General features: G+C 43.5%; 2 protein-coding genes across 7 annotated transcripts; both read right to left on the bottom strand.

The window, feature by feature from the left end:
• Positions 1 to 92: 92 nt before the first annotated feature.
• Positions 93 to 2155, bottom strand: C9H22orf39 (chromosome 9 C22orf39 homolog). 4 transcript variants are annotated; one of them, XM_090062265.1, is made up of 3 exons: positions 1992 to 2155; positions 1333 to 1500; positions 93 to 550 (listed from the first exon to the last, which is right to left on the bottom strand). In XM_090062265.1, the coding sequence occupies exons 1-3, from the start codon at positions 2013 to 2015 to the stop codon at positions 425 to 427; spliced, it is 318 nt and encodes a 105-aa protein (XP_089918391.1). In that variant the 5' UTR covers positions 2016 to 2155; the 3' UTR covers positions 93 to 424. The 4 variants fall into 4 exon arrangements, with proteins under 4 accessions (XP_089918391.1, XP_089918390.1, XP_089918387.1 ...); XM_090062264.1 differs by having other exon boundaries at positions 1333 to 1522; positions 1992 to 2141; XM_090062261.1 differs by lacking the exon at positions 1992 to 2155 and adding an exon at positions 1799 to 1985 and having other exon boundaries at positions 1333 to 1522.
• Positions 2156 to 5377: 3222 nt separating this feature from the next.
• On the bottom strand, positions 5378 to 21264 carry UFD1 (ubiquitin recognition factor in ER associated degradation 1). Of its 3 annotated transcripts, none has more exons than XM_090063075.1 (12): positions 20987 to 21264; positions 18733 to 18865; positions 17936 to 17968; positions 16933 to 17054; positions 16426 to 16556; positions 15033 to 15105; positions 12977 to 13045; positions 12478 to 12543; positions 12133 to 12159; positions 10141 to 10229; positions 7866 to 7947; positions 5378 to 6158 (listed from the first exon to the last, which is right to left on the bottom strand). In XM_090063075.1, the coding sequence occupies exons 1-12, from the start codon at positions 20987 to 20989 to the stop codon at positions 6084 to 6086; spliced, it is 903 nt and encodes a 300-aa protein (XP_089919201.1). In that variant the 5' UTR covers positions 20990 to 21264; the 3' UTR covers positions 5378 to 6083. The 3 variants fall into 3 exon arrangements, with proteins under 3 accessions (XP_089919201.1, XP_089919200.1, XP_089919202.1); XM_090063074.1 differs by having other exon boundaries at positions 12112 to 12159; positions 20987 to 21257; XM_090063076.1 differs by lacking the exon at positions 20987 to 21264 and having other exon boundaries at positions 12112 to 12159; positions 18759 to 18865.
• Between the last annotated feature and the right edge of the window lie 56 nt (positions 21265 to 21320).

Genomic DNA, 21320 nt, shown 5'->3' on the forward strand with positions numbered 1-21320 from the left:
TATTGCAAGAAAGTGAAAAATAAAAAATGCTGTACGGCTAATGTGATAAGAGATTCTACTTTTAACTACGTTTGCTTAAGACCACAACAGACTTATCTGTGGAAGCCATTTACAATTTTATTTTTAATATTTCAGCAAACACATTTACAAAAACACAACACCACCTAAGAATAGCAGATCTACTGCATCTTTGGTGTTTGCCACCCCGAATGTACTCTTAAATACATCTCAGGAAGACATGTCTTAAAAAACATTAAATGTAACTGGGTACTAGTCAAGTGTTTGACCAATGGGAACAAAAATAAGCTGAGGTGACTTGATCAGATGCCAGAGTTTTGTAGCTTCTGCATCTTTCAGTGGAAAAGACTACATGAACCTCTCTCGTCTTCCGTTATAAAAGGGCCAAACACAGCCATTACTATTACTACTTTGGTTTGTCTTCATTAAGTGGAAGGTACCAATCAGCTGGTGGGCCTTTCCTCAGCATCCACACAGGAGCATGTTTCTGTTTCTCCAGAATCCGGGCTCTTTCACTCTTACAGAGAGATTCCTAAAATGCACGAAACATGATACTCACATACTGTTTCATCTTCAAAGCACTGCTTAAAACATCAACTACTTGCACAGACCATGGTATTTCTTACCTGTGAACATATAATACAAAGTGGAACAAAAGCTGGTCATGCTACAATGAAAGCTGATTGCAACAGTAATGTGACAATGAAGACATGGCACAAAAATTTGACTTATGACATGATCATGCTTGCTGTTGCTCCTGCAGTAGATACGGACATAGATAAGGACCAAGGGAGAGATTTTTAAGAGGGTGCTATAGTCAGCATGACAAAGGTTGCTTAATTTTGGTGGTAACACTTAATGGGGAGCGGCAAAAGGTACTTTCCCTCCTACTGTTCTGAATCTGGCTAACATTTGAGAAAAGTTCTAAGTTGTACGAGACTGTTGCAAGTATTTTGGGCTCAAAATTTAATTACTTTTAAAGTCCTGTAAAATTTCTAAAAGCAGCAATTAGTCCCACTTCCCAGAATTCACACACCCACATTAACAGTAGTAACACATTTTAAAATCTTCATGCAGGGCTTTATAACTGTGGAGAAGGCCTGTTCTTTTATTAAACGAAGCTTGAAATATTTTGGGGTGCTCTAGCAGGGCAATGACTTATTGCTGACAAGTGAGGAAAACAGCCTTTTCATTAGTGTGGAAGTGGGTGAGCAGATTTTGCATGTGAGATGGTGAAAAACTCACTGAGTTGGATGTGCAATTTAATTTCCAGGTGAGTATTTAATACAGCTTCCCCTTGGGTGTTCCCTGTACCTTAGCCTGTGTACTCTTGCTTTTCTCCCACTCTCTGCAGTTCTTGTAGTCCGTTTTCCACTGAGCGCAGGAAGGAGCCTCTCCAAATGTGTAGTAGTGATGGACGAGGTTTTGGATGCCCTTGCAGTGTTTCCATTCAGACCAATAATCATCACAGGCTCGTGGTGGCTGGCGAGAAAGTGCAAAGCCGCTGTACGTTTAAAAAGACACTGAGGTGAGGAGAAAACAATCCCCCCCAGCCCCTCGATTTGTGGCCTCAACTGGGGCCCTGCTCCAATGAAAGCTGGATGGAAACCGGCTCTGGAGCTCTTACACCTTTTCAAGTGCTGGCTCTAGCTGGTAGCTCTTTATAGCCAGAGGGTCATTTTTACCTGGCCGGTCTAGATTTACTGCGTGACTGAGCACTGAATTGGGTGATGGATGTAACGTGTAGCAGCGCCCACAGATCTCTGGACTGAGGACCAACCTCTCTGCCCTGGAAGCTGAGCGATCTCCGAGCTGGACAGGCCCGGGCCGCGGGTTATAGCTGGCTGCGCTGCGGGGGAGCCTCATGTGCTCCCCGCCCCCGCCCCGGACACTTGCAGCCCGAAGCATTGTGCCCGCGACGCCCCGCACTCACGCGACTGGGGGGAGGGGGAACTGAACGCGCCTCCGCTTACCCGCCACGCATCACTGTCAGCCATGCTACTGCCTCTGCCCCCCTCGGCCCTGCCTCCTCAGCCCAGCGAGCCAATCAGAACGCAGGGCCACTTGACAGACAGCGCATCCGGAGCCAATGGCCAAGGACCTTGAGAGGACCTCGTTTGCTCAGCGGCAGCGGACAAGGGTTCGGCAGCATCCGCCGCTGCTAGACTGCGAGCTTTGCTCCGCCCCTGACTCGTCCGATAGCCAATCGCGGGAGAGAGCGGGCGTGAGAGACAGGCAGTTGAGCCACTCAGCATGTTCACATGCCAACACCAATGTGGCCAATGGCCAGGCTGTGGGCGGGACGCGAGAACATGGCGCCTGCGGTCTCCCGTGAGCGCGCATCGCCCCGCCCCCGGAGGACACACGCGTCATGAAGAGCGGATTTACCCGCCGCAGCCGGACTAGGCCAGGGGCAGGTTCTGCGGGCGTCTGCCGCAGCTCCGATGGGAACGAAGTTGTGCTGGGTCTCGCGCGTTCTTCCAGAGATGCCTCGTTATTATAAGGTCCGCATCCTTAGCAAACCTCGGTCAGAGGAAGGTGCCCTGGCACCCAGCTGTTTGCACCTCTCTGGGCTGAGGCAAGCTCCGTGAACGCGGCAGAGGCGGACGCGGACACGGGCGGTGCGAACAGGGCCGGTGCCCTCCGCGGAACTGGAGCGCTGAGCTTGTCCCTGCTCCGGGCTCTCACTCCCTCCGCCCAAGAGCCAGGATGTCTGCATGGCCACGCCTGCAGGTGTCTCAGTTGTAACAGACAATTAAGGAGACGGTTTCGGTGGCTCCTCTCACACTTCTCTATTAAGAGATAACATGGATTTCACACCTGGCTGGCACAGGCAGGCAGCTGCAGGTCACTGCTTATTACGAATTGCTTTGGGGAAAATAAAACTCCTTTGCTTGATTTCCAGAAGCCAGCACATATCAGACTAGTCAATGCTCAGTTACCCAAGCAGAACTCTGAAGTTGTGTCTGCACCATTCAAATACACAGCACTATTTTACTACAGTAACTGCTGGATAATAAGATAATCTATCGCATCTCTATTAAAAAGGCATGGCATTAACTAAAATAGCAAGTAACTCCAAGTGGTTGATTCTTTAGAAGCAGGATCCCTTAGATTGATTTGTTACTGAATATCAAAACTACAATCGGACAAGTTTGTAGCTTGCTCTGTTAGGGAGCAGACATCTTCCATCAACAAGGCAGGGGTAGAGGAGGGGGATACTGAGGTATTGTGGGTCATGATACAGGAGGTCCAGGGGAAAAGGACTTGGTAGTGGGGGTCTACTGCAGACCTCCTCATCAGGATGAGCTAAACCTGGTATTCTCCAGGCAGCTCTCAGAGGCCATTCAGGCGAGAGACGCAGTGGTCATAGGGGACATAAATTACCTGGACATCTGCTGGGAGGAGCAGACGGCCAAAACAAACCACTCAAGTAGGTTCTTAAACTGTGTGCAGGACCTCCACCTAACCCAGGAGGTGTCCAGTCCCAGCAGCGTTGCTAGACCTGGACTTAGCAACAGGGGATGATCTTATGGGTTACCTGTGAGTACACAGTAACCTGGGAGATTTTGACCAAATGATGGTCACTTTCACAATCCAGCAAAGAGTAGGAAAAATAACCAGCAAGGCTAAAGTGTTAGACTTCAGAAGGGACTATTTTAATAAACTTAGAAAGCTAGTTAGCAAGGTGGCTGAACTCGAGAGCGTCAAGCAAATGGGGGTCCAGGAGGGTTGGCCGTTTCTCAAGGGAGTGTGATCCTTGGGGCAAAAAGGAGTCTATCCCCTTACGCAGGAAAGGGGGCAAGGGGACAAAAAAGGCTCTTTGGCTGAACAGGGAACTCCAGAAAAGACTGGGGGCAAAGGAAGAAATGTATAGGCAGTGGAAGCAGGGGGCAGCCACCAAGGAGGAATATACCTCCCTGGCACGCTATTGCAGGGAATCAGGCAGGCCAAGGCAGAACTGGAGCTTTGGCTGGCTATAACAATCAAGGACAATAAATAGTCCTTCTACAGATATGTAGCAAGCAAAAGGAAGGTGCAGAGTAACACAGGGACCCTGTAGTACAAATCAGGACAGTTGGTGGCTGACACAGGGAAAAAGGCAGAGCTCTTCAATGAGTTCTTTGCTTCAGTATTCCTAGGTACTGGCCAGGACAATTCCCCCACCTTGAACACAGATAGATGTCTGGGAGGCACTAGACTGCCAATGGTTAGTGCTGACTTAGTTAACAAGCACTTGGAGGGGCTGGATGGGTACAAGTCAGCAGGCCTGGATGACCTCCATCCACGGGTGCTGAGGGAATTCAGCAGTGTCATAGCTGAGCTGCTGGTACGGCTGTTCGAGTACTCATGGTGCTCTGGCCCAATCCCTGAGGACTGGAAAAGGGCCAATGTGGTGCCCATTTTTAAGAAGGGGAGAAGGGATGAGCCAGGTAACTTTAAGCCAGCCAGTCTTACTTCTATCCTTGGGAAAACACTGTAAAAAATCATTAAAGAGCACATTTGTGAAGGACCAGCAGGCGAAATGATGCTGAAGGGAAACCAACACAGATTCGTCACAGGTACATCCTGCCTGACAAACTTTATAGCCTTTTACGACCAGGTCACACACTGCCTTGACACAAACTGAGGCAGATGTCATCTACCTGGACTTTAAGAAGGCCTTTGATAGTTTTGCATCCTATTCTCATAAGGAAGCTAGCAGGCCGTGGAGTGATTGATTACAGTCAGGTGAGTGGCCAACTGGCTTAGGAGCTGCACCTAGAGTGGGTCATTTTCAGCCTGGAAGGAGGTAGGCAGTGGTGTCCCGCAGGGTTTGGTCCTTGGACCGGTGTTATTTTATATCTTCATCAGCGATTTGGATGGGGGTGTGGAGAGCACCCTGTCCAAGTCTGCACATGACACCTAGTTATGGGGCAAAGTTAACACACCAGAGGGCAGGGAGCGGATACAGGCCAATCTAGACAGGTTGGATCAATGGGCAGAATGAAATAGGATGCAATTCAACAAAGACAAATGCAAGGTACTCCACTCCACCTAGAGAGGAATCCCCAGCACACCTACAGGTTGGGGGATGACCTCCTCAGCAGCTGAAAGGGATCTTGGAGTTATAGTTGACTCCAACATGAACATGAGTCGGCAGTGTAACAAAGCCAATCTCACCTTATTGTGCATTAGCGGATGTATGACCAACAGACTGAGGGAGGTGATGCTCCCCCTCTATGCGGCATTGGTCAGAGGGATTCAGAGGATGACCACTCATATGATTAGTGGCTTTTGTGCAAGACCCTATGAGGAGAGGTTGAGGGATCTGGAACTCTTCAGCCTTCACAAGAGACATCTGCAGGGAGACCTCGTAGCCGCCTTTAAGTTTATTGAGGGAGGACAACAGAGAATTGGAGATGCGCCATTTACCAGGGCACCCCTAGGAGTAACTACGAATAATGGGTACAAACTAATGGAGAGTAGATTCAGGTTAGACATTAGGAAGCAATTTTTCACAGGGTGGCTGGAATCTGGAACAGGCTGCCAAAAGAGGTGGTACTATCACCTGACTTCGAGGTCTTCAAGAGGAGGTTTCCTCCCATTAAGGTCTCACATCATCTAATTATGTCAGCCTTGGTTTGTCATGAACATGTCTCTGAAAATCTTGTTTGAAACAGTGGCCAAAATACAAGGAAAACTATCAAGCATAGAAGAATATAATACTATTATCACCAAGGATAGAAGAGAGGGTAGCACAGTCTCCAGGACTGAGTCAGCAGAAAAGTCACTGTTCCTTTGAATAAAGCAGAGTTCAGTGGTTTTTGTCATCTCAGATAAACCTGAGAAGTACTTTCCCTCTCTCCAGAACACAAAAGGAACCATTTCAATCTCCTGGAATTTAGTTTTCAAATGAAAATAAGAATGCAAACCAGTAACACCAGTTAAACTTAAAAAAAAAATGATAACAGTGTCTGTGTTTCATAAGAACAAAGTCTCTCTCATCTTAACCACACTAACTAAAATCCAAATATGCTGCATATTACTTTATTTTCCTCCCAGCTGGCTAAACGTTCCATAACTTATGGTTTTCTTCCCTTCTTCCGCAGGGACTGACCTTCTCCTGAAAATGCAATGAACCGGCTTCCAGACTCATCCTGAAATGGAGGAAGGAGAAGACGTTATTTAGATTTCCTTTGTTCATAAGTGAGATGTACGTCTTCAGACACTTAACTTCAGAGAGTATTCCCTCATAAAAGCACTGATGTGCACTAAATCTCAATCATTAAAGTAAAACTTCTACAGTGCAACTCCCATCACTTAAAATATCCACAACTAATGCAGGCTACCATCTCCATCAGGCAAAAGAACCAGCCATTTGCCCTTTATCTAGATTTCAAAGCCTTTGCTCGCACCACATCAAATAAGCAGTTATTTCAGATAGGTTGAGTTCTGATTAGTTTCACTGCTAATACTAATTGTCACCACTGCTAAATCAATGAGGCCACAATAAGTGATGGGATGAAAGCTGTTATTGAGTCCCTACATCAAAAATGTTAGTATTTTAGTGACCTTCCAATTTAATAAAAGCATTAAAGTCCACTGGCACTACTTCCATTTCTTATTTTTCTTTATACCCACACTAGGCAAATCTTTAAAAATCAGCTAACAAGAGAATAGCTAAGTTTTTCCTGTAGATTATGTGCATTAACAAAAGTTCTCCATGATGAACGTAAGCTGACAAAGGCTCAGGACCCAGAAAATGGATGCAATGGTCCTCAACAAGAAATGATTTATCTTCATTACCAGTAAAATGCTCCCATCCTTATACACCACCTAACATAGGGGTATCAGACTCACTAGGCTGCATGAGCTGAATTAGTGGTGTTAAGCCAGTCCGCAGGCTGGATCGGGCCAACAGTTCCTCTCTTTTTCTCTCTCCTCCTGCCCCGGCACACCTGATCTGGTGGCCATTCCAGCTGGTCTGGGACCTGCATTCAGGACTGTTACACAACGCCTGTTCCAACCAGACCGAGATCCGAACCGCACACAGGATCTGTGAGCAGCCTAGGTCCTGGAGCAGGTGCTACATGCGGCAGTCTGCCAGGACAGGCACCATGTGCAAATTGGCTACTGCTTTGGCTGAACTGAACTGCACCCAGTTCCCGTTCTGGCCACTTCAGGATCTGCACCACATGCAATGCGGGTCCAAGACTGGCTGGAGCAACCACTGGATCAGGTATGCTGGGGTGGGGGGAGTTCTGTCAGCCTGATCTCATGTAGGTCTAGTCAGACCCCTGGGCAGCACCACGGGCCAGATGGCAGGGCTCCGTTGGCTGGATCAGGCCCACATCTGACACCCTGATCTAACAGATACAAGAGATCGAGCCACTCCCACCCTAACATGCTACCATTTATTCACATCTACTGAAAAATATGTCTGATCATCATAAAATGGATAGTATACTACAACAGAGCCCTATTTTCTCCATCAAAGATTAACAGCAATCTGTGATAAGAAGTGCTTGCAACACAATAATCCCCATTGTTGATGGATTTATCAGCAGGAAAGAGATCACACTGATCAGAAGCCAGAGTCAAATACCCTAAGAAGCACTATTTTCCATGAAAAAAAATCCTTCAGTGAAAGGAATTTGCTCATGCTATTAGGAAATTATTTTGGCTGAATTCCAGTAAAATGGTCATATTCAAAACTAGCATACTGTTCTGAACCAATCTGACCTTAGATGGGTGGGCAGCATCAGACTAGACAAAGTGTTCCAGCATGTGTGAAACCCAAAAGCAATGCAGACTTGCATGGTAATAATTCCTGTATTCAAAGGGCAAGGTTCAGTCTTACTTACCTCTTCAACTTTCTTGACTAGTGGCCGTGAGTTTCTAATGAAGGTGATTTTACCAATTTTGAAGTCATAATTGGGTATCCCTCTGGAAAAGAAAGATTGAAATATTGAGTTAAAGAAGAAACCTTTGCACCCACTACAGAGGAACACATGCAATAAACAATAAAAGAAGGATCTTTGGCTTTTTTTGCTCCTATCTGAATCTCTTTCTGACTTCTTTGAGTGACTGTCGTCACAACTGTCTTGTAAACCAGGGGTGGGCAAAATATGGCCCACAAGCCAGAACCGGCCCGTGAAGGGGCTTTGTCTGGCCCATGGTGGGTTCCTCAGTCACACCTGGCTCAAGCATTGTCCCGCAGTGGCATGTCCTGTCGCCCCCTAGGCATGCAGCAGGGCTGGGGCGGCTCTACACTGAACTGCCTTTCCAGGCAGCAGCATTTGGTGGCCCCAGCCCCGCGATACTGGCAAGGATCTGTGCGCAGCCCTGACCCGCCCCTGCTATAAACTCGCCTGCTCACACTGAACAGCTGCAGCAACAGCAGTTCCAGCAGGGCAGAAGTGTGGTAGGTGCGGGGGAAAGTGGCCTCTTCCCCTCAGCACCGCCCAATGGGCTGCCCAGCACTTCCTGCAGCCATGCAGAGCCCATGCTGGGCTGCCCTGCATCTGCTCTGCACTGCCCCATGGGACAGCCCACAGTGACAACACAAGGCAGCCCAGCGCGGGTTCTGCACAGCTGCTGCAGGAAGCACTGGGCAGCACTTAGGGGGAGGGGCTGCTTTTCCCCTTGCACGGAGCACACTTCTGTCCTGCTGGCACTACTGTTGCTGCAGCTGTTCAATGTGAGCAGGCACGCCTGCGGCAAGCACAGGGTGGGGCAAGGCTGCGCATGGGTCCCTGCCAGTACCACAGGACTGGGGCTAGCAGCTGCCTGGAAAGGCAGTCCAGTGCAAAGCTGCTCCAACCCTCCTGCATGCCCAGGAGGCAGCAGGATGCACTACGAGTGAGTGGTGCAGAGCAGGGTTGGGCTGGGTCAGGGCTGTGTGCAGGGCTGGCTAATCTGCTCCTGCTGGGGTCAGTAGGGAGCAGATGTGGCATGGTGCTGCTAGCAGTGGCAGGGAGGCTGCAAGGTGCACGGGCTCCAGGTTGTTGCAGGGCAATATACAAAAGACAGACTTGATTTTGAGCAATCACCTCTATACACAACACAAACACACACAAAATTAGGACAAAAAATCTTTTAAAAATGAAATTAAAATATGGTTTTTTGGATGTTAGATTGTTAGTATATAACTTGTATTTTTTTCCTGGTTCCACGATGGCAAACCCTCTTCCCAAAAGGAGTACTTCAGGGGCAAGGGCAGGGACTTCTGGTGACAAACGTCAGGGGATAGGGGATGGCACTTCTATCACCAAGATGGCAACCAGGGGGCAGGGCACCTGTCAAGGGGTGGAGCTACCTTTGCAGGCCTTGACAGCTCACTAAAACTTGTGAAGCTACCCTCCAGTCATAATAATTACCTGCCTTTGTTCTAAACACATCAGACTCTGGACACAAAACTATTAAGTGCTAAGCAAATGCTGCCAAGAAACAGAACCTCCAGTGAAGAACTGACATTTAAATTGTGTGCAGCCATGCTCCTTTGCCATGCCTGCACTTTTCAAGAAGGTTCAATTTTTCTGCTAGTTTTCCATATATGTTTACACCAATGAGCTGCAACCCACATATTCAGCAGACCACTTCTATTAAAACTGAGAATTTTGAACTGCATTCACCTAAAACCAAAACAAGACCACAAGACTTATCTGCCCAATTTTAAAAGCAAAGGAAGCTAAATGCTTACTGTAGACCGGTGGTTGTCAACCTACAGCCTGTGGGCAAAATATGGCCTGCCAAACAATTCCATCCAACCCACAAAGCAATTGGCAACAATTCAGTAGCAAGGAAAAATTGGTGACAACTGAGCACGGAAAGCGGTGACTAGGTTGGAAGCACAGTGGCAGCAATTCAGTGATGGGGGAAAGTGGCAGCAGCTGGACTGCAAGTGGCATTCTGTCTTTGGAGTAAGCTGTGCTAATCTGGCCTGCCACTCATAAAAAGTTGATGACCCCTGAATTCTAAGCCAGTTAAAATAGAAATGTTTTACTTGAACAAACACATCTGAAAAAAAAAAAAAATCAGGCTCTCAGTGATATTACAGTAGCAGAACAATATTTTAAGAATGATTCACTCTGCTTTAAAGATTTGTTACCTGTTGAACACTGCATTAAACTGACTAACCTTCGAATTTCTCCTGGTTTAATTGGCGATGGACTAGGCTCAACACCTTTCTTCTTGCCATCTAATCTGTTTCCAGAGCCAGAGAATGCCTACAAGTGCACATGGTAAATACAGTCAGTTCTCCTTAAGTTCCACTTTACAGCTACTGTCAATGTAACACTTCAAATTTAAGCTACACATAATGAATATGTATGTGGCTAGAATAAGCAAGGGATCAAGATTTGGGCTCCTCTGCTGGGCCAGTACTTGTAATCTGTACTGCCATACAGGGAACTAAAGTGGTATTTCAATTCCCAGGTTCTAGATCCTCCTACACTGACATAGTAGAGGGCACCTACTGTCACTGGCTAGCACCTCTCCACCCACTTACGTGAGCATAACCAATTATGAAGGAATTCTTACTTGATCCTCCGGATAAAGTAATATAGAGCCTGTAAGGTTAATGCGAGCACTACTCATAAATCACTGCTCACTAACGTAAAGAATTTGCTTAAAGTGGCTAAATCTTACAAAGGCTGCACAGCTTAATACTACAACAGCATCTAGTTGTTCTTATTCCATCATTTCAATCCATTTTTAATTAAGGGAACCTTTTTAGTCCTTACTATATAGTTACTGATATAAAAGTCTCCGAGTTGCTAAACAATATACATCATAAAAATAAAGTTTGTTTCCCGAGAATATGCACTTAAACATTACTCTCATTAAACACATCTCATCTACCACAAATTATATTTACTGCTGCACTTGTATTTTGTACCTTCCCAAGGGAATGTTTCTTACAGAAAGAATATACTATGCAGGATCTCTCTTAATCAAAGGACTATATATTTCCTTTTGGTGATGGTCACCAGGTGATGGCTCTTGAGAGCATCTGCAAAAATGGCTCAGAGCCTTGTCTGAAGGCAGGACCTGTAATGGTGAGGTGTCATTTAACTAAAAGTTGCAAGCAGCACCTGCCATCAATAGAAGCACCCTTCCTTTAGGAAAAATAGACATTTCTGACAGATGGAAAGCCTGAGGCAAGCACCTGCACAAAGCAGAAGCCAGCTGGGGAACCTCAACAGAGAAGGGCTGTGAAGCCCTAATGACTAATACAGGACCCACAGAGCTGGCAAGGCAGAGTCATTCTGTTTGTATTTTTATTTGTTAGGTAATAAAGAAAAGCCCTAAGCAGAAGGACTGGAGTTGTGCAGATGTCTGAACATGGTTTCATATTCCATGGTTAAAGTTCCTGCCCACTGTCAAAAGAAAAATCTTTGATTTCAGCTGCCGACGGCAAAAAGGTCAAAAGGTTAACATAACATATTTTGTCATCATAGTTCCGTATCCAGCCCTCCCCCAGCTTAAATGTAAAACACATGCGCAGTCATTCTTGTATGAAACCTGAGCAGAAGTAAAAAACACGCAAAGTCTGTTCACAGTCATAATTGGCAGTCCTGTAATTATTCAAGCCTGGTGTGTTGTAATTGGCTACCTAAAAACCTATAATTTTGGAAAGATTTCCGCCTTCGGTGGAGACCTCCACGCACACCCAGGAGACATAGTCAGCGATCTGGCCAGTCGCTGACCCCTTCCCACCTGCAGTAAAAGTTTTCAGGTGTATCTGATTTTTTGTCGACTCGTCCGTTCTCACCAAGAGCTCACGAACGTCTTTGAACCGAAGTTACCTGTATGCTTTGCTGAAAATCTGCACCAAGCAGTTTATAATCTGTGCAACAGAAAAGTATCTGCAAGCTGAACTGAACCACGACTTCCTTCTTACACTGCAAATCTTCTGTAGTGTAAGTTTTAATAAATCTTTAACCAAAACACATTTAAACCACCTGACTCCTTTCGCTTTTCCACCTGTACGACCACCGTATCGTACCCACGTCCAGCTGGTCGTGCCGACCCAGGCTAGCAGGTCAAGGGTACACTGGTCCTCGGACGCGGCACCCACCAGTTTACAGACAGAAAAAGCAGACTTACACGAAATCCTATGTCACTCACATATCCACTGTGATCTGCTTCAACATCCTATTCAAAAGAAGGAAAAACAAGTTGCTTCATTACACTCATGCTGTGATGTGCGATTAACATAAATGGTCCCATGCAATTCCTAGCAAATAAGTTTACAGATCCATGTTTTAATTTTTTTAATAAATCATTTGAGGCAGACCATCCACCATGGAATGGAATTGGGAAGGAAAGAGAGAAATCAATACACTTTATGACCTGGAATCTTGATCCATCAAGACCTTTTCAGAATGTTTTCAACAGTGATCTCTGCTCTATAACAAACAAGGTTGGCAACTAAAAAGAATTTGTTCTGGAGAACAAGATATGTTTACTCACTGTGGTCTCCTCGTGCTGTGTATTTCTTTCTGGTTCTTTGTATCCCAAGGGTGCATCAAAATCCACCTGTTTTTATAAGAAGAGATTATTTGTTTAAATCCAGTAACTCCTCATTTTTAGATTTCTGCATCATAACATTACTCCCAGATCTCTGTAAACTGCCACTCTACTTTGAACTACAGATAATTTATCTTTTAAAAAGTTCAGGTAGCAAGTGTGGCAGCTTGGACCTCTAAACATGCCTCTCCAGCGCAATGTAAATCCTCTGTCAGGATAGCATAGAACACCAGCTGCTTTGACCTTCAGTCTTAAGGACTATCCAACAACCAGTACCTTTCATGACAACATAAAATGCAAGTGCCAAAAAGGACAATCAGAAAGTTAGATTTAAAGGAATCATCCCACTTGAGTCACCTGAATGTGCAAGATCTTTTCAGACCAGCTAAGATGCATGGGTCAGTGATCAGTGATGAAGTCCAGCCACAAGACCCTGACTTACATTCATGTCGCACTCTATGATGGACACAGCTTTATCAGGTTTGGTTTCCATCACCCGAAGTTCATAGATCTGAAAAAGTAAATCATATTATGACGCGGTTTTCTTTGGTGTGCAAATTAACGATCAGACACTTGGGTGAGCCCTTCATTTCCAAGAACACTTGTTTCAATGAACTATAAGCTGTTCAGCAGGAAGGTCTCCCTTCGTGTTTAAACAGAATGCAGTGCAAGGCCTCAATTCAGAACAATGCTTCTGGAAGCCATCACAAGCAACAGTATTTCAAAAAGGCAGAATTTTATAGTAAAGATTACCATCTGCTTCTGAACAGAGCTAGAGAGGTTTATTTTGTCAAGGCCAATCATCTGGTTCTACATCTTCTGACCCTGTTTTGAAGAAGCAGCTGCAAGTTAGAATGAATATTGTTTTAATTTGGTGTCTTGTCTTTGTTTTGCAACATGCCCTTCTACAGTTTGATTACTAAGTTTTGTCTGACATGACTTATGATTAACCTGTATATCATCGGAGCCAAGCTAAAAGCTGGAAAACAGGCACTCTAGCCCCAAAACGCAATTAATATTGAAAGAGTTATTCAACCATTTTAAAGAAGTTAGGTTTGGGTTCATTGGCTTCAAATACTTTTCATTTAATTATAGGTAGGTAGGCAAAAAAGCTGCTCTGTGACAAGTGCCTGTATGCATGCAATTACTCCGTGGTAGTCGAAGTAGTTTATCCCTCACAGAAAGTAGGACAAACATGCCCACTGGTCGCTACCACGGTCACTAGTATGTTAAGTCCACACCCTACCTTACCTCATAGTAACTTGTTCGTATGCCATATAAGCAAATAAGAGGCAGGGCAAGCTTTTTCTTCCATTTTATTTTTAATTACAAAACTCATATTTTAAATTAAGTCAGTATGAAATGTCTAGCTTCAGTGAATTTCCCAGTGGTACCCCCCGTCATGTCATTTTAAATTACTGATTTAGGTAAGAGACACTTGAGAGCCCATTTTTCACAAGTGGCCCAGTATAACAAGATATAAAAGCTCCTATTAAAATTAATGGAAGTTGTGGCAGCTCAGAATTTCACATGGGCTCTTCCTCCTCTCTGCTCTCTTAGCTTAGATCTGGAGGGTCGCCCTTGCTCACCATCTTCTGGTTCAGTCTGAATTAATCAAAGAGGATAGAAACCTCTCACTGTTGAGGTAAGGGCCTTCATATGCTGCAGCTCCATTATCTGCCTCTTCTGTAGATATGCATTCCAGAAACTGATTTTGTTTTAAACCAAAAAGTAATCATGGTTGCTAAGCATGCCTTAAATACCAAGAACAGAGACTCAACAAGTACAGTTTTGTCTGCCAGAGACTATAACTAATCTAAATCATAGCTCAGAAAGGAACGCGTCCTTTTTTTGCAATAAGGATTTGATTCTGAAATTAAATGACAATACTCTTAGCACCAACATTATTTCATGATTCGAATAATGCAAAATTTCCAGAAAATGTCCTTATCCCACAATCCCAAATGATTCAACACCTGCTGAGGTTGCCAACACACTCAGCTACTTCAATGTCCAGCTGCCTAAAATGCCAACTTCTCCCATAACTACTTGCAAGGCAGCCATGGAGAGACAATGCAAAAGTCTGTGGCACATTAAAACGTGACAACATAAGATATACAGATACAATACCAACAATACCTATTGATCGCACTATTCATTGTCAGAAACTAAATTTAGGCGATGTCAACACAGAATTCTTATTGGTGACTGCACATTTGGATCCTATTTCAATTTATGGGACTGCTTCCCAGATGCTTCTCAAGTCTCTGTTCAGAGCTCTGACATCTTTTCTATTTGGAACTATCTGTTCCTAACCATTTAGCTTCCCCAGTATCCAACTATCTGTCTATGAAGATTAAGGAAGCAGCAGTACCCAGGTGCTGTATTGATTAGGAAGGTGCTTATGCATGTGATAAATGGGTATAAAGCCAGAACTGATTTTCCATTTACCGCACAGAGATGTTTTTAGATACTGCTATTTACTTTACATACTATACCTTCTCATTGTAGTTGATGGCAATTACATCCCCGGTGGTTAGACAGGCAAAGTTTCTCAGTGCATTCTCTAATCTTTGCATTATGTTAAGATGAAAAATATACTTATTTTCTGTGTAGAATTAAAGTAATATAACATTTGCATTCTGCAGTGGTAGGTTTTCCTAACAAGCAGGCTTAAAATGTTAAGTACCATGGACAGCTGTCCAAGAAGCACTGAGTTGTAAAGCATCTCCTACAAATAACCTTCGAGATGCCTGATATAGATTCTCTGGACAGTAAGCCAAGACATCCATTTCCAGCTATAATGGGCTTTCCCCAACCCCCACCTTTTCTTACTCACTCAGAGCATCCAGTAAACAAAGGCCAGGACAGCAAAAAAATAGAGAGATTGTCTCAAGTTAGGCTTCTGAAGTCAGCGGCCTGATTCACCAAGTACCAAGGAGTTACATACATACCATTATAAAGAAAATCTATTCCTCATCTTTTCTTGCCCATTGGGTCAAAGACTGCCTCAGCAACAACTACAACCAGTTAATGCCAACTACAGGCAGTCCTCGACTTACAATGTATTGAGTTACAACATTTCACACTTACAATGTTTAGAAGTTGACACCCTGTTTCAACTTTCTGATGTCAGTTTCGACTTTACAACGCTTGATCTGACGTGACACCACATCGGCGAACTAGTTCACTGCATCACCCATCTCCCTGGAGAACATCTGTCCAAACTTCCTTGGACGCTTTCTTTCAGAAAGCCGAGAAGAACCCAGAAAAACCTACAGCCAAGACACCTGAGAAGACTCCAGCCAAGAACCCTCCAAAAAGTTCAACCAAGAGCCCTTCAAAGAGTCTAGCAAAGTCACCTCAAAGAAGTCCTTCCAAATCAGTATGATTGCTATTTAAAATATAAATGCATTAATGTAGTGAAATTATTCATCTATAATTGATTGAGTACAAAATTCTGGGTTATTTTTGATGAAAATAGGGTATTGGGCCTTGGTTCAGGAACCAATCCCCATTTATAACATTGTTTCCTATGGCAAAAATGGTTCCGAGTTACATTTCGACTTAAGACGCAGTTTTCAGGAACCAATTATGTCGTAAGTCTGAGGACTGCCTGTACACAAGTTAGCCTTAACTTACCTGGCCTTTGTTTAGAAGACTGCATTCAGTTCGTGCCACACTTTTTACAGGAAAGTCACAACTTTTCTGATCATTTGCTCTATTTCTACTAGTTTTCGAGAGTAGCAACTATTACCTGGTGTTAGAAATATAAAACCAGTACTTGGAAAGCTGTTCCCAGCTTGTCCTCTCTAATTATGGGAAAGAAGTATAGCCACAGTCCCAAGCCCCTTCCATTATTCTATTAGGTATTTTCAGCGAAAAGGATACACAGCTTTGGGATTGGTGATGTCAAGGAAATCTGGACTCTGTGGTTGAAATTTGGAGTAAGTAGCCACTTGAAGATTGACACTCTCTACTTGTACCAAGCCTCCTTCCTCCAGCAACAAGTTCTGCATCATCTGCAAACAACATTGATGCCAAAGATAAGATACTATATACCAGGACCTAGGCAACCAAACCAGATCATTTTATATGGAATTTCCCCAGGGAATATGCAAATATATTGGGCTTTGTGCCCTGAAATCCATAGGGTTGCACTGGGCTTTATCATAGCCCTGTATCTGTATCATAGCCCTGTACCTCAGTAACAATACAATATACATGCCACAATCTACTTTGATTAACTTAAAGCGAAGCTTCAGCTGAAACAGATGCTTGAAAATGTTATTGTGCAACAAGGATACAATTTCAGCAAATATTTTACTTAATATTAAAGCAACGCACCACACAAATCTTATTCTTCAGTTTATGCCAGTTCAATGAATGGCAACTTACCCAATGTGGAAGGTAACAAATGCCCTCATCAGCTACAAACTCCAGCACTCCACAGTGTGTCATTCGATCTGAATTTTTATTGGTCAGCTTAAACAACATAGGGTAGGTAATGTTAAGTCGACCTGGTGAATGAGAAAAAGTAGTATTTGTTATCAAACAAACACACAGTTACAGGATGCACTAAGGCTATACATTATAGCAAGCTAATATCCTAGTATTGGAACGGTTTAGCTCAATACCTCAGCTCCACAAACAAGGCCAGAGATATAAAGCAGATATAAATATATTAAACTATGATTTGGCATTTAGCCCTTGTAAGTGCCTCTCCAAAGCTCCTCTGGAGTGCAAGATGACATGGTAAAACAATATTACTGTACTAGCACTGAAATAGGACATTGTTCTTTTCAAGCTTCAATCAACTGCAGAATATGATTTATAATCTTCAGTTGGATAATGCATTAGAGTTTCTCTAGACAAGTGGTTTACTGTACTAAGGAAAAGAAAGTTCAAAGATAAGAGCCCTTAGCTAGAAAGAAGAACAAAAAATGGTCAAAACACCTATCTTCTGGAAGATCTAAATAACAGAACAAACCCCTGATTTTGTTGAATGACCATCCTTTTTCTGTCTTTCGAATTAACTTTGTGAATTCTCATTGCCCAGTAAAACCAAGCCAGCAAATAAACCAAGTTATTTGTAAGCATAAAAGTAAAGGAGGATAAATTACTTCATAAATATAAACATTCACATTAGGGTCAAGCAGCTGTTGAAAATTTTACACTGTCTGCCTATCATTTGAGTAACATATAGACAAAAGCAAATGACTTTGTATTTATTATCTTTTGCTGGATATATTGTTTGACAACGTTTTGTTCCGATATGGGATCACCTGGCATGTCTTGATTTAAACCAGACCTTAAAGAATATGTAAGTCTGTTACTTGACTAAGCATTTACCACAGCCTTATTGTCTGATGTTTTTAACCGCAGAATAAAAATTACTTACTCAATTGATCCAAAGCAGATGGTGGCATAATTACTGCAGAAATTAACAAAAAAGATAAAGTAAGATTAGGAACAGCACAGCTATGAAAGACAATATAGTATACAGCCTTATCTTTCCTTTTCATCAGGCAGCACATTACAGCGGTACTGATTTCAGACAAGTAATTTTTCAAATTACAAAAGAAGTTAATTTAGACAAACAATATTCACTAGCCCAGAATGTATATTTTATTTTTGGAGACACAGGTAAAAGGAGAATATAAAAGTGTTATGGGACTTAATATGAATAAACATCCTTTCCACAAGTAAATTTGTTTTGGTTGGATTCATTCATTCTTTCGAAATAGGGACAACTCAAACATCATGAGACAGGACTGACATGACAGCCTGAAAATAAAGTGAGTATATCTATTTTCTTTGATCAAACTGAGTGAGCTATCAAGAAAGTAATAATGAAAGGAAAAGATTTTTAAAGCTTATGAAGTTTACATGACACATTATTACTGATAGTGAAAAACTTTTGTGAAAAAAATAAATAATGGACCTTTCCCCATTTATCTCTACATAAATTAGTAACAACCTCAGCATCAGTTATCTTATACTACTATAGGAAAATATGATTTTGAGTTACACAGTGCCCCTATTACTCAAGCCACAAAACCAACACATACACATGTGCTTTTATGCTTGGGGTTTAACATTGTTTCTGCAACCACTTTCTATAAACAATACTACTGAATATTATCATTCACATGTAACCTTCAACAGTGTAGTATTCAAAATAAAACATGCACATACTCTTCCCGCCTTTCTCCACATCTGACCTGTCATTAGGTCCTGCAAGCATGGACACTGAGAAGCAACGATATTGAGTTGAGAAACGGTTCTGGAAAACTCGGGGTATTGGATGATCAAACATGTTAAAAGAAAACTAGAGGAAGAAAAAAAATAACAGGATTTAAGCAGGCACCATCATAGTAAGATTTCCAGCCAGTCATTCATCAAGCCAAAGCCATTGTGATAAATGCTGTGTACTTATTTTTCCTAAGACCTAATATGTTCATGAAAGGTACAAAGAAAAATACAACACAAAGATTAGTTACATATATGTACCAATGAACTTATGAAGTAGGATAATGGAAATTCAACTATGGATTATTTCCACAATTGCAATTTGACTGTTTTTACAAACTAAAGCAGAACAGACTTCAGTTCCAAGTTAAAAATATACATGCTAGAGATCATTAATTTGTACAGTGATGCAGTAGTACATTGTACAGATCTATCAGTGTACAATTAAGAAGGAATAAAGTGGCTACACTTTCTTCTACATTATTCATCAAGGACCAGCAACTTTGTGAATGTGCATCAAGTTCATGAAAAGAACACTAAATATTGAAAGCTGCATTAAGAAATTAAACATCTAATAAAATAATGAGCACTATATTACATTTCCAGAGTGCAACACACAACTTAAAAAGGCATTAGAAAACATGAGAAAAGATGGATCAACAAAAATAAAATATGAACAACTTGGACAAAATAATGCAGTAGATGGTAAAACTTCAGACCTCAAATGAACGAGTTATGCACATGCTTTAGTTTCCATACACACATTATTCTATTACACTCAGTGTAGCTACTCAGAAGCATAAAGTTAAGCATGTACTTAAACATTTTCAAGACTGTAGCTTTAATGATTGCTTCCTAAAGACACTACCAATAATGATATGAAGAATAATTAATAAAGTTGAGCAAGTAGCAAAAGGCTCATTTCCTGGGACAGTTCAAATAATATTTAGAAAATGAAGCATAGGGTGTTGTTAGGAAAGACTAGCCATTTAAACCCTTTTTTCCCCCATTCTTCAATGTGCTATACCAGGTTTAACAGCTTCTAATATCCTGGAAAATTCTTTTCTTTGTTTCTTTTACAAATCAAAATACTAACTGGAAACTCAGTGAGAAAGCTGAACAACTTTTACCTCTTTCTGAATTTAATATCAAGTTCTCAGCCACACTTCTAAACTGAAGAAATTAAAAATAACTATTGTAAGTGCTCCACACTAACACTGTTAGGCCCATAGCTGTCAGGCTCAGTTTATGCATTGTCATCTCTCTGTGAGAAAACACGCAGACGTAAGCCTTAAAGGTTGGTGAAAGAATTTTACTCATTCGGACTCAACCCCGGGCACTCTCCTCCTTTAGCAGAGATGGGGTTAAGTCACATTAGACTGAAGTCAAGCAGAAGGCAGAGTACATTTGGCACCTTATAAACTATATTACTGTTGAGAGGTACACAGCACAAGCTTTTGGGAGACTGAGTTCACTTCATCAGAGGTTTCAGCACATCATCATCTCAGGAAGATGAGCTGAAACTCACCAAAGCTTGTGAAGTATCTCTTTGTGCCCCCCCACCAAAGATCTATAGTTAGACAGATATCTAGATATCTTTATACAGACAGATGTGTGTTTGTTTGCGTGTGTATATACATACATTTACACACACACATCAACAGAATATCTATCTATATTGATTATAATATATATATACACAAACAATGTGCGTTCGTGTGTGTGGAAATCTCTCACTCTCTAGATGTCTGTATGTTTTATATACTGAGAGAGCTACAGCTACCTATCTGTCTGTCTATATGAAACTGATGGGTCAGAACCTTCAGGGAAGCATATAGATCTAGATCTAGGAGTTAGTCTGCAAGGTGCAAATCTACCCTGCCAGCCACTGTCCCCCACTGTAAGCAGGCTAGTCTACCCCGGCCTGGCCCCTCCTAGGAAACACCGGGAAGGAGGCAAGGCCCGGAGCGAGGAGCTCGCAACAGGGCCGGGGGTGGGCGCGCGCTCCGGGAGGGGAAGGGGCTCTTCTTGGTGCCCTTTCCCCTTCGCCCCTTTCCCCGATAAGCTGCGGGGGGAGGCTCTGCCGAGCCCCGGCTGCCCCCGAGCGAGGGAGGTGGCGGCAGGGCCGAGGGGCGGCAGCGCCTCCTCCCCAGGATGACTCGGCAGCGCCGCCAGGCCCCGGCCCCAGCCCTGCGCTCACCATCGTGGCGGCCGCGGCTCCGGCTCCTGCGGCCGAGGTGTCCGCGAGTGCCCGGGCAGGTCCGACTACGCCGAAGCGTCAAACGCGGGACTCCTTAGATGCTTGAGCCCCCACCCGTCCACACTACACTTCCCACAATGCCGCGCGGCTGGAAAGACACAAAAGCCTTCGTGTCCGCCATTTTGGGTGAGGGCGGAAGGCGGAATCGCGCTCGACTCGACCTGAACAGCGTTTCGTCGATTTCGTTTTTCCCGTTTCGGCTCCTATTTGACTGTGTATTTTTTAATGCCCTGGGCTCTTCTCGGGGGGTTGTAAGAGGCGGGAACAGTGCCCT

Source organism: Crocodylus siamensis, chromosome 9 (assembly GCF_052110815.1).
Source record: "Crocodylus siamensis isolate JL-2025a chromosome 9, ASM5211081v1, whole genome shotgun sequence".
Classification (NCBI taxonomy): Eukaryota; Metazoa; Chordata; order Crocodylia; family Crocodylidae; genus Crocodylus; species Crocodylus siamensis.

Bases quoted from the DNA above. Each gene is read 5' to 3' on its own strand.
- C9H22orf39 (XM_090062261.1), bottom strand. From the start codon at position 1,926: ATGCTTCGGGCTGCAAGTGTCCGGGGCGGGGGCGGGGAGCACATGAGG. The intron at 1,523-1,798 runs GTTGGTCCTCAG...TTAAACGTACAG, and splicing joins TCAGCTTCCAGGGCAGAGAG to CGGCTTTGCACTTTCTCGCC. The intron at 551-1,332 runs GTACAGGGAACA...CGTGCATTTTAG, and splicing joins GCAAGAGTACACAGGCTAAG to GAATCTCTCTGTAAGAGTGA.
- UFD1 (XM_090063074.1), bottom strand. The intron at 16,557-16,932 runs GTAAGTTGCCAT...TGTTGTTTGCAG, and splicing joins TTTGTTACCTTCCACATTGG to ATGATGCAGAACTTGTTGCT. The intron at 7,948-10,140 runs GTTAGTCAGTTT...TTTCTTTTCCAG, and splicing joins AAACCAGGAGAAATTCGAAG to AGGGATACCCAATTATGACT.